We start from the raw sequence: 11,876 nt of genomic DNA, 5'->3' as shown, positions 1-11,876 counted from the left end.
TAGCGTTGATGTTTATTTATCAGTCAGTCAATCAAAAAAATAAAATGATGAAATCTTTGCCCCAAATACCTGCTTAGCACATTACTAAACATTTCCTGTTCAAAATAAAACTTCCCCTTACACAAACATAAACATTTTTGGACTCCGTTTACATGGCTAGACCTCTATTTTCGGGTGGTGTATGGGGAAAGATTCAAATGCTGCCCTCTGCTGTGCGAACGTTAAATGGGTCGTAATGCTCACTTCAAAGCCGTGCGTGCCGAATAAAATAAATGCAAAAATACTTTGCAATTAAATAAATATATAGATGTTTAAATAATTAAATTGATTAATTAAATCAATACATACATTTAATGTGCTATAAAAAAATAACCGGTTGCTATTCCGGAACGATAGGTTTTACCGGCGGCTTCTTTTCCGTGTTGCACAAAACAATAACTGCGGACCCGCACAGCTTCAAAACGATGTGGAGCTCAGTAGGGTTGAGTGTGATTAACGTTGTGTGGTCTTCTCTGGCTTTGTGCTTCCTCGTTGCTTTTTGTGCTCACAAAGTGTCGCGACTGTTGCCGGGAATATTTGACACGTGTCCCGCTTACGTTTTATTTCAGGACCTTATTCGTTACGGAAAAACTAAACAGAGCTTAAAGCGAGACGAATGGCTGCGGGTTTTTGACGTCCCAAAAAGGTGACAGTGAATGACAGAACTTTACTGTAATGTATTTTATATCCTACTATATCTAACCGAACATTTAGGTGGTTTTGAATCATTATTTACTTTTTAAATATTTAAACGTGCTTTTCGCCTTCCAGGTGGTTCTGGCACTTCTATGCAGTCTCTGTTGGCTGGAATGGTCTTCTTCTGGTCTTGTACCTCAGCTTTATATTTCAGCATCAGTCATACCCTTTGTGGTTGAGCGACTTTTTAGACATTTTGACTGGCGCACACAGCAGTGACAGTCAAGGTAAGCTAAAGAAAAAAATGGTTGTTTTTCTGTTTAATTCATTTTTGTGTCTGATGTTAGTGTTGGCTGTAGTCCCACAGCTTTCCACCGTCCTGGTGCAGCTGCTGCTGTGGGTCCACTCCCTCAGGAGGCTGCTGGAGTGCCTGTTTGTCAGCGTTTTCTCTGATGGGGCGATGCACTTGGTACAATATATGTTCGGCCTGGGGTATTACATCATGTTAGGGTTGACGATCCTCTGCTGTGATCGTATGGAAAAAGGTTTGAGTTGGTGCTTTCTGTGTGCTTCTATGTGCACAATTCCCTGGTTCATCTGCTTTGTGGTACTGATGCTTCCACCATTTCTTTTAGAGAGAAGCTCCCTCCTCTCTCAGCTGGACTGGCTGCTTGTTGCTGGGTTTTTACTCTTCATTTGGGCCTCGTGGCTGCAGCATCAGTCTATGGTCCTGCTGGCCAGACTTCGCACTGGAAAGTCAGGTAAACCTAGGAAACTCTCTGTCTTTCTGTTTTGTTTTTTTATTTCTTTGTTTCTTTCTTTGTTTTTTCTTTGCTGCCTCCAGCATTATTGCTATCACTGAGAATTTGCATATTAATGATCAAGGAACTAACAGCTTGAAGTTAACTTCCTCTGCTGTCTGTTTTTCTGTTTATGTGTTAACCATAAAGCACATGGGTCATCCCATCTCCAAATTGCCTTTAGCTCAACCAGCTTGTATTTTCCTAAAGAACGTATGGTCCAAAGTTGTACATGTTGTACATGTAATGATTTTTGTTAAATTTTAGATTTATGTATCAAATACTTTTCAAAACATATATTTTTGAAAAATGGCCAATTGACCCACTTTCAGCATTTTTTATTTGATTTTTTTATCTTTGCTCTTTGAAAACCGAGGCCATGTTTAAGCATGAATATTTAAAAAAACATTAGCTAAAGGAGGCTAAAAAACTGCAGAGAGCTGAGTGGAACTGCAGAGCTGCGAGATAATTCTCTGTGGGTTTGGCGCCGTGAGTGAGACATTTCACAACAGACAGTAATTTGATCAGTTGTTAATTAGCACAGCTTTAACCTGATACACACTGGAAATGGTAAACCAGTCTATGTAAACGTTGAAAGTTGCTGATGTCACTTTTTCTTGTTTTTTGTCATGTCATGCAGGAACAGTGGAAACGCTGACTCACAGAGTGCCAAAGGGAGGTTGGTTTGAGCTGGTTTCTTGTCCCCATTACTTTGCTGAGCTGCTGATCTACATCTCGTTGAGCTTTGTTTTCAGAGGCCTCTCTTTCACCTGGTGGCTTGTGGTACTGTATGTGCTCTTCAACCAAGCACTGGCAGGACAGCTTTGTCATGACCTTTACATTAGCAAATACAAGTCATACCCAAGGCATAGAAGAGCATTTATACCCTTTGTGCTATGAATACTCAGACACTGTATTGGTCTTTTTGTGGTGATAAATGGGAACTGTAAAGAAAACTGCCAGAGATGTCGGAGGAGCAGAAACCTTAGGAGCAAAAGCCATCTTTTTCTAAACGTTCTTTCAAACCTCCAAATTTAACTAATCGGCTTGACAGCTAAGAGGCCAACACTGTGTTTGATTTCTGGCAGAAGACTCTAGAGGTGAGAACTTTCTCCGACTGATGTGAAGACACTGTGAGGAACATTGCTGGAATTCATTTGTTCATTACATTAAGAACTTGTTTTTCTTACGATTAAGTACTTAAAAATCTTTTTCTTCCTTTTACAGTATGCCAACCTCTCGAGTTATAACTGGTATTGTAATCTCTAAATGTTTATGTGAAAAAGAAACCTGCAAAACACTGTGGTGTTGAATATTTTTCTTTTATAGCAAAACAGAATGTATTGTATTAATACCGGAACGACAAGGAGTTTTACTTTAAAACGAAAAGTAACATGACATGGACATGTTGTAATGAATAAAGAAACTTTATTCAACAAAAAGTATTATTGTTGTTTAAAGAGGCACAAACATGGGGACGTTACTTTCAGGAGGGAAATCAAGTCATAAACCAATCAGGGGTGTGGTGGTTCAATCCCCAGGTACACTAGTTTGCATGATGTATTCATTATCCTTTAGATACTGAACCACAAATTGCCCCTGATTCATTCACAAGAACTCCACTTACTACGTTCACACTGCAGGTCTTAATGCTCAATTCCGATTTTTTTGATCAAATCCGATTGTTTTGTCTGCTTGTTCACACTACAAATAAAATGTGACAGCAAACGCGCTCTAGTGTGAACCCTCAAAGCGGCCCGCATGCACAAAAGAAGACGTCACACACAACGCGCTCTGTTTAGACCCAGATCAAACAGTATTGTTTGACTGATGGCCCTTAATATAAAGACTTGTTTCGGACTTTACGTTTCCCAATTTTGCTTTAAGTTGTAACGTTATTGTGTTATTTACAACTGGCCTAATAATGATCCTTATTTCTGTTTTTAGAGAGGAGCGGTTCTTCAAATGATAGTTGGAAATTTCTGTCAGAATCTGCAGATTATACAGTACAAATAAAATGTTTACGTTTCTCCAGCGCTGTCTTCCCAACAGGTTCACTAACATCTACACTGGATGGCCCGAAAGCGTTCGCGATGTCTTCTTGGGCGCTAATAATTGGCGTCTGTCTTGTGTCAGTGTCGTAAAAGACGGATTTAATGCGACATGACCGTTCAAACAGCAGTCGCTTTCTAAAACATCAGATATGTATCGGATTCAGTACCGCATACAAAACAAATATTAAACAAATATCCCTATTTTCTACTACTTACACAGCGGAGAGTTATTATTTTAACCTTCAAACATTCATACTCGTGTCTTAATCACCAGGTAAAAAGAGAAGGAAGAGGCAAAACCTTACGCCAAAGTCAGGGGATGAAATTGCATTACTTATTGCTTGCACTACTAAAGAGTAGCGAGGAGCATGAAGGGAGTAATATTGTGGCAGGTAATTTCAAATGCAGCATTTCTGTCAGCTTAACAAACATCAGCAAACTCACAAACTGTTTGTGTGCTGCTGTATTTCACGGGGAGAGAAAAGTAAGAGAGCAAACTTCACTCAGAGATGGAGAAACATAAGAACACGAGAGGACAAAGAAAGGTTATATGTAAAGGCAAGGACTGCTTAGTGGGATATTTATGAACTGGAAATGTAAGTTCTTATGTTTCTACATCAGATATTGGGCACTGTACATTTGACATTGTGTTTTTCATATTGTGAAACCTGCTGGAAAAGAAGCTGAGGTAGAATAACTTATCTAATGGTTGTATGAAAATAAGCTGCAGGTTAATGTTGTATAAACAGGCTAGTTTGCTGTGCTGTGATGGATCCTTCCAGTTCTCCCACCTGCCAAATTCAATTTTAACCTCTTCCTACTCATTTTCCTTTTTTGAGGCAAAGTCCCTCTCTACAATGTAGGCAACAGAACATAGAAGAACATAAAAAATATATCTTTTTCTCTGCTCTTGTTCTACTTAACTGATTAAAGCTGAGTAACTTTATTAGAATTACAATTTGGACTGAAATAAAGTTTGTATTTGTATGTACTAATATTATTTTAATATCACAATAATATAACAAGGTTAAGTTGTATTTACTTTAACTTGAGTAAAGACTTTTAATAAGTACTTCTATTTAAGTAAAGAATATCTGTGCTTTTGCCACCTCTGGTCACGTTCTTTATTTCCTTTTTATCCCTATAAAAGGCTGATGGAGTACTGTCCTCATTCCACTGGGCAGGCGGGCGTGCTGGACACCAAAGTTTGTGAATGTTAAGGCGACATAGGACTTTCAAATTGATAACATAGCATCATCTACTAAAAACTCAGATGAGTTGGAATCTCAGCGACCTCAAAGTCGCTTTAATTTTATTTAATGTTTATTCTGCTTATCCCAAATTTATTATTTGCCAAGCAAATTTTCTGCTCAAAGTAAATAATATTATTACTAATAATAATATATTTTTAAAGTAAATGGGCTGATATTTAGAGGGGCAAACACTCATTATTGTTAGGATTAGAATAGTAATGTTACATAAAAATATATAAAGAGAAAATTTGTAACTAATAAACAGAAGGTCCTTTTTCAAGTTTTTTTTTTCAATGCAAAACTATTGAAAGAAAACAATGAAACTATATTTAAAAAGCATTATGATCGACAATGAGATTGTCCATTCACTGAGCACTTCGCTGTGTGCGTCAGCTTACAAACCACGTCATTCATTTGAACGTCCAATCATCTGTCTGCGTTGCTCCTCTTTGCGGCAGCACGGTTCTACTTCCCCCATGAGTTGAGTTGGCCCGGTCGGTCTCTCTGATCGTGACGTGTGTTACCTCAAATTGTATAGGTTACTAAATATGGAGTTATACGGTTTTGTTGCAGATAACATGCAGTGATACGAGGGAGAGAAATTAGCGCGCAAATCGAGTCGTGTCGGTGTTTCGGAAGAAGTAATAATGCCTCGCGCGGCTGGCAGAAGAGATGGTGGGGCTAGCAGAAATGTGATGTGTGTCTTGTTTCCGCTCACCGCCGTGTTTTTGTTTTTGTCGGTCGGTGTTACTGCTATTCAAGAGGAGCAAAAAGCTGTCCCGGAACAGCCCCCACAAGAGGTGAAAGGTTTTGCTTCATTGTCACTAATTAAGTGTTTTATCGTCATGTATAGGAAGCGGTCTTTGACGCGCTTCTTCCTCGCGCCCCGGGCTAGCCGAGCTCGTGCTAACTGATACGTCTCGCAGAGTTCCGGGTGTAACGTTAGCAGAAGTGGACAAAGTTACACTTGAATTTTTTAATCGTGAAGAAATTGCTTTAAAGTTAAGGTGACAGTCATTTGGGTGTCACGACGAGAAGGTCGTCATGTCCCCGCCAGTTTTGTTTACCTATTTAAACATTGTGGCCGAAGTGTTACAGCCAACAAGGGCAAACTTGAATACCTCATACTGATTTTTATTACAAACTGTGTGTAACTCAGCTGACAGTCACTGTGTGCATTTCCTTTGCAGAAAGTCTCCAGTCCCCAGCCACCGGGCCCAGTGGTTTCTGAAGATGTCTCCACCAAAGGGAACCTGGGCTTCATTCATGCCTTTGCTGCCTCTTTATCTGTCATCATTGTCTCTGAGTTGGGAGACAAGACCTTTTTCATCGCTGCTATCATGGCCATGCGCTACAACCGCCTCACCGTGCTGGCCGGGGCTATGCTGGCCTTAGGATTCATGACTTGTCTTTCTGGTTTGTAAAACTTTGGATTTGGCCTTGACTGTTTTTTTGTTTTGTTTTGTTTTGTTTTTTTGGCATTACCCTTCGATCAGATCCTGAGAAATAACAAATACGTGTTGTTGTTGTTTTTTCTTTCCCACATCATAGTACTGTTTGGCTATGCCACTACCATCATCCCAAGAATCTACACATACTATGTATCCACTGCTCTGTTTGCCATCTTCGGTATTCGCATGCTTAGAGAGGGGCTAAAAATGAGTCCAGATGAAGGTCAGGAGGAGCTGGAGGAGGTGCAGGCAGAGATCAAGAAGAAGGACGAAGAGGCAAGTTAACTTGATTATAAACTATCTAGAAAAACAACATTTTTTAATGTCCAGTAGTACAACTCCAGTCCACATACATAATTTACATATTCAGTAATAGAAACGCCTCCTGAGTGGGTCCAGTTACTAACTGCTGACACCATTTTGCTTAGTAATTAGCGATTCGCAAATGGCTCATATTACTTAATCACCCAGAAGACCTAGTTACATTTTGCTGCTGCTGATGTGAGTTTTTGTTGTGTGGAAATTCTGATCTTATCATCAGGCTATATGAGCACATGGACACTTTAAAGTTGCCTGAGGCTGTCTTATTGAATGGCACCATTATGAGCTGTAATCGAAGTGCTGTACTGTAGACTAAATAAAAAAAAAAATTTAAAAAACAGATGGCTGATTGAACCTCTTAGCAATAGTGACAGTTTGTCATACAAAGTCAAGCTTAATTATATTCCCGTGCAGATCTGCATTCTAAGGTGTACTTGTAGAGGACATAAATCTACATCCTCTTGATCAAAACAAATCCGTTATAAGGAATATAGTTGGACCATCCACAGAGGACCTCATGACAAAATTTTGATCAAAGTATAGCACCCTTGTAAGTGAACCCTGCCTCTTGCAGGTACTGAGCCGTGAAAGTACTCTATTGGGTTGTCTTTCAAACCTCATGCCTTGTTGTCTGTGCAGCTCCAGCGGACTAAGCTCGCTAATGGGACTGCAGATGTGGAGGCTGGAACAGGGACTGCTGTTCCTCAGGGAAAGTGGCACAGCTTCATCTCACCCATCTTCATCCAATCCCTCACTCTCACTTTCCTCGCAGAGTGGGGGGACCGATCGCAGCTAACTACAATTATTCTAGCTGCCCGGGAGGTTTGTGACTTTCACTGTTAGACAGCTGCTGTTTAATGCTTTGTAATATATTTTACAATAAATAGAGGCCATACATTTTCACTTTGATTGGCTGTTTGTTTCTTTTAGTTGCTGCTGTATTAATACACTGGTAATATTTAAGAAAAGAGTAAAAAAATAAATAAAAATATGGTATATAAACTGTTTTTGTTTTTTATTCTTAGGATCCATTTGGAGTCGCAGTGGGCGGCACCATTGGACACTGTCTGTGCACAGGTCTGGCTGTGATAGGAGGGAGAATGATTGCCCAGAAGATATCGGTTAGAACAGGTAAGATGGCCTAAATTGTGTAATGTAATAAAATAAAATAAAAAATTATTATTTTTTTTTTTTTTTTAATTAAAAAAAAAAAAAAAAGACGGGTAGGAGAAGTGGGTTCCTATTCTCCTGGGAGAATTCCTCTGGAGGCAGCTCTGTTTACACACAATAATTATCAAAATATTTGTAGACAATCCTGTTAAGGTTTGATGGATTAGGTGGATCAGATTTAAAAACAGAGAGAGAAAACAGCGATCTACTGTTAAACTAATTGTCATTTTGCCCAAAAATGGTACACACACAATTTACAGCCCACGTTTTACAATGATTGAAATGCATTTTTATTTTTAAAAAATCAAGTAGGTATTTGTAGAGTGCAGTCTAAAAATAAAAAGTAAAGTAAAAACTTTCAAAGTAGAGCTGTAATGACTCATTGAATAATTCAAATAACCAGACGATTTAAAGAAAATCTTCGACACAAATTTTCTCCTTTGTTTAACACACGGCTGTGTGGCGCTCAGTCATCTCCATGTAAACATGAGCGTTTCACCACTAACACTTTCATTAGAAACGTATCTAGGAGCAGGCATGTGAATAAAATATGTCAGTATTAGGCCCATGTTTTTCAACAAGAGTATAATAACACAACAGCAGCAGTGATGATGATGATGTTTAACATGGAGTCTGTCTACACGCACGGTGAAGAGCAAAGAGGGGGAGTCGTTACTGAGATGGTGACCTCAGTTAGAGTGAAAGAAAACGTTTTTCTAGTGTCCAAAACAGCAGCGCTGTTCTTGTGGTCACCATTAAAACCTTTACTGGGAAAAAGCTAATGGGAGTCTTCATCAAACCATCCAATCAATGAACTCCAAGCTTTTGTTTTATACAGTGAAAATCTATAGTAAAGCTACAGAAGTTGCATTAAAATATCCAAATGAGCTGTTAACTTGGCCTGATACCATGTTTAAAATTAGGCAGCCGGCTGAAGCCTGACGAAAACCGTCCCATTTTGTATCATAATGATTCCTGAAACAAGCAGGAGGGAGTCTAAAGGAGGGCATGGGGTGTTTAGACAATATTTCAAGGCTTTCACAAATTTGTCTTTCAGATTTAAAGTGAAATTAAATATGAATACACATGTTAATATTTTAAAATATATATATATATATAAAGTTTGCTGACCTGTGGCTGTTAAGTCAGACACTGACTTATTATTAACATGTCATTATTAACATCTGCACCATCATAACGTCTTGTTTTCAGCAGCACGAAAATTTTTCATAATAGCATAGGACAAACTTCAGCCAATGCATGGTCCTTTAAAGGCTTACAGATACAACCCCATTCATTCACTAACACACTCAAACATGCAGACACACAGATGCAGACAAACACATACACATGAAACCTACCTCATCCAGAAGATAAAATATTACTAATTAAAGGGTTTAGGTGTTTTTTGACAGATGCCATTATATAAAATGGAAACCCACGAGCAGTATATTTTGAAAGAACTGTTGCGGGGGGGTTTCCCCCTCTTTTGAATATTTATTATTGCTCATTAATAAGTTCTTATCTGATTGCTCAGTTAATCGATGGAATAATCAATAGAATACTTAATTACTAAATGAATCCTTATTTGCAGACCTATTTCAAAGTCACTTTTAGTTTGGATTCTGCACCATTGACACTCCTATTTCTAAGACTTCAGTCTGCTGCCTCCACCTAATATGATTCATTTAAAATTTTCTTGACATGGTCTGTGACGATATTGGACCATTTGCCCTCCCCTAACTTCCCTCGCAGGAATGCTGAGACTCCTGGGAGTCCTTCCTAGTGATGCAATGCTGTAATCATTTGGTTTTACCATCATGAAAATTACTGGTAAATTCACATTTGCTACAAAAACCTCAAGATGACCCATGATGGGGCTTCACAGAAAGATTCAGTAGTTTGTTCATATAGCTATATCAGATTTAAAAGATCAAAAAAATAAAGAAACCAGTTTAGCGTCAAATAAATCTGCCTTGTTTAAACTGAAAATCTTTGCTTAACTGACATTTGTTTTCTTGTTTTGTTTCTGTAGTTACAATCATTGGAGGAATTGTTTTTCTGGCATTTGCCTTGTCTGCCCTGTTCATCACACCAGAAACTGGACCTTAAATTGGAGAAAAGACTTTCAGGTTCACTCTGTAAATACTCGTAACATTTGATCAAGTTGCTGTAGATGCATTTTAGTTTCGACCCTCTTAGTCTAAAGGACTCAACAAAGAGTCGGAGTCCTGTCTTCCTTTCCTTGAACGTCTCTGTTCCTTTGTGATCTGTGAATCAGTTGGATTTCTCAGAGGTTAATTAACAACCTGTAGGTGGCATCCAAACCTCATGGGAAATGTGTTTGTTGACTGCTTACAAGGTGTGTTTCATCTTCATCTCGTCTAGTGAAGGAAAGACTGAATCACAGAGGCCTGATTAACAGGTGCGAGCTTAGAAAGGAGGGAGGACTTTGTCACACTCTTTAAAACTTGTATTCTTTTCACACGGTGTGTGAGAGAAAACTAGATTGTTGCAGATTGCTGCCCTATAACGTTCTACAGGTGGCTCAGAAACTGAAGCCAACTTTCCTCATAGTAATATCTCAGCAAAGGAACTTAGTCCATTTAAAAAATCTTTTCCGTTTTTAATGTCTATTTTAAATGTTAAGAATGAGCCCCTTTGCTGTCAGGTGACTTTTGGCAGAATATGAGCCGCCAGTTTCCTCCCAAGTACAGCAGTTGAGGCTGGTGTTACTGTTGTTTCCACTATCTGTTATTAGCTTCTTCGTTTTTTTTAAACGCACACCTTACAGAGGTGCATGTGACAGTGCATTCAGATTCTCTGTCAGATTGGACCAGTGTGCAAATGGCACAGCTAACATCACACTATCCAGATAGCTCCCCTGTGGTTACCACACAGATTACTTCCAACGGTGTGAGCATGTCTCGAGTACTATTTACTGCTGCTACATGTCAGATGTGGGACAGCTGTAGAGCATATCCCCGTCTGGTGTTCTGCGGATTGTCACAGAGCTTGTTTACTTCAGAGGGAAAAACACCAAAACCAGAACCAGCTGCACATTTATAGCAACAGTTTCTGTGATCTGACTTACACTAAGATTTTTTTTTTTATTTTTCTTTTGTAAATACAAGATTTTTTTTTCCCTCTAGTTTCACATAAGAGCAGTCCTTTACAGAGACCTGAACCACTAGAATACCTCTACTTACCTGTATTTGAATGTCAGCATCCTGGGTTTATCTACAGTTCACGTGAACCTCTTCAGAAATGATAATCGTATTTACTCATAATGGTATCAGACGGTAACGGTGAACAAGGCGTGGGATTAGGTTGAAGAAAGGGCCAGGAGTCACCCTGACAGGTTCAGTCTTCCTCTGCGATTAAAGCCATTTCCAGCATGAACCTCAGTTACTGAGACAGATTGTAAAGAGGACTACATCAGGTACAAAAATTATTTATCCTACACAAGACTTGCAGTAGAAGCCACTTCTCTTAGGTGTGTTGGATCTGCGGTGACAGCTCGACCTAACTTAATTTAGACCTAAATTTCACCCTTCATTTTTAAATGGTACGTATTTATTTAGCTTCCTTTTCTTTTTCCTTTCTAGGCATATGTATTGACAAAGGGTGGATGATATTACTGTACAAGCAATGGAAATATTTTTTTAAGTGAATAGGCTAAAGCTGTGTTGTCAATATTTGACAGGCTGTGAACTACTTCTGTTTGTAATACAGGTTCTTTGAAATGCCTATAAGTCTTTAAAAAAAAAAAAAAAAGATCAATAAAAGTTTCATGTGTTGTCTGATTTCTAAACTAACATTTAGTGCCGTGTTTGAGTTGAGTGGTGAGGAGGAATACAGAGTCAATTATAGGAACAGCACCAAAGATGATTCACACAGATTTATTTTTGAATCCAAGGGGAGCAAAAGATTGACATATTTGCCTCATAAGGGTTATGTTGAGGTCCATGAATAATTTGGCTCAAGAAATTAATGCAAGTCACCTTAAAGGATACCCATTATACTTTTCATCATATTACTGTCATCTATTTACTGATACAGTGACTAAAGCTCATTTTAGAGTATTTTTTCCACTTTGCTCTGTATATGGAAGTTTATTTCAGACACTGCATGGGTGGAAAAATGACATCC

General features: G+C 38.7%; 2 protein-coding genes across 3 annotated transcripts; both read left to right on the top strand.

Annotated features, from left to right (window-relative positions):
• The first annotated feature begins 413 nt into the window (after positions 1–413).
• srd5a3 (steroid 5 alpha-reductase 3) lies at positions 414–2,917 on the top strand. Of its 2 annotated transcripts, XM_026159059.2 has the most exons (5): positions 416–685; positions 811–962; positions 1,035–1,220; positions 1,311–1,436; positions 2,116–2,917. In XM_026159059.2, the coding sequence occupies exons 1-5, from the start codon at positions 465–467 to the stop codon at positions 2,373–2,375; spliced, it is 945 nt and encodes a 314-aa protein (XP_026014844.2). In that variant the 5' UTR covers positions 416–464; the 3' UTR covers positions 2,376–2,917. The 2 variants fall into 2 exon arrangements, with proteins under 2 accessions (XP_080153448.1, XP_026014844.2); XM_080297322.1 differs by having other exon boundaries at positions 414–685; positions 1,035–1,436.
• Positions 2,918–5,230: 2,313 nt separating this feature from the next.
• Positions 5,231–11,542, top strand: tmem165 (transmembrane protein 165). The gene is made up of 6 exons (XM_026159406.2): positions 5,231–5,582; positions 5,973–6,198; positions 6,334–6,509; positions 7,194–7,376; positions 7,580–7,685; positions 9,760–11,542. The coding sequence occupies exons 1-6, from the start codon at positions 5,430–5,432 to the stop codon at positions 9,834–9,836; spliced, it is 921 nt and encodes a 306-aa protein (XP_026015191.1). The 5' UTR covers positions 5,231–5,429; the 3' UTR covers positions 9,837–11,542.
• The last annotated feature ends 334 nt before the right edge of the window (positions 11,543–11,876 follow it).

The sequence above is a fragment of the Astatotilapia calliptera genome, chromosome 23 (genome assembly GCF_964374335.1).
Source record: "Astatotilapia calliptera chromosome 23, fAstCal68.1, whole genome shotgun sequence".
Lineage (NCBI taxonomy): Eukaryota > Metazoa > Chordata > Actinopteri > Cichliformes > Cichlidae > Astatotilapia > Astatotilapia calliptera.
Note: the sequence above shows the minus strand (reverse complement) of the source record. Positions and strands in the feature narration are given on the sequence as shown.

What these genes read in the sequence shown, in the direction of transcription:
- srd5a3 (XM_080297322.1), top strand. Translation starts at nt 465, where the DNA reads ATGTGGAGCTCAGTAGGGTTGAGTGTGATTAACGTTGTGTGGTCTTCT. An exon ending in GTTTTTGACGTCCCAAAAAG is followed by an intron (nt 686 to 810) that starts GTGACAGTGAAT and finishes TTCGCCTTCCAG; the next exon opens with GTGGTTCTGGCACTTCTATG. An exon ending in ACACAGCAGTGACAGTCAAG is followed by an intron (nt 963 to 1,034) that starts GTAAGCTAAAGA and finishes TGTTGGCTGTAG; the next exon opens with TCCCACAGCTTTCCACCGTC.
- tmem165 (XM_026159406.2), top strand. Translation starts at nt 5,430, where the DNA reads ATGCCTCGCGCGGCTGGCAGAAGAGATGGTGGGGCTAGCAGAAATGTG. An exon ending in TCAAGAAGAAGGACGAAGAG is followed by an intron (nt 6,510 to 7,193) that starts GCAAGTTAACTT and finishes TTGTCTGTGCAG; the next exon opens with CTCCAGCGGACTAAGCTCGC. An exon ending in GAAGATATCGGTTAGAACAG is followed by an intron (nt 7,686 to 9,759) that starts GTAAGATGGCCT and finishes TTGTTTCTGTAG; the next exon opens with TTACAATCATTGGAGGAATT.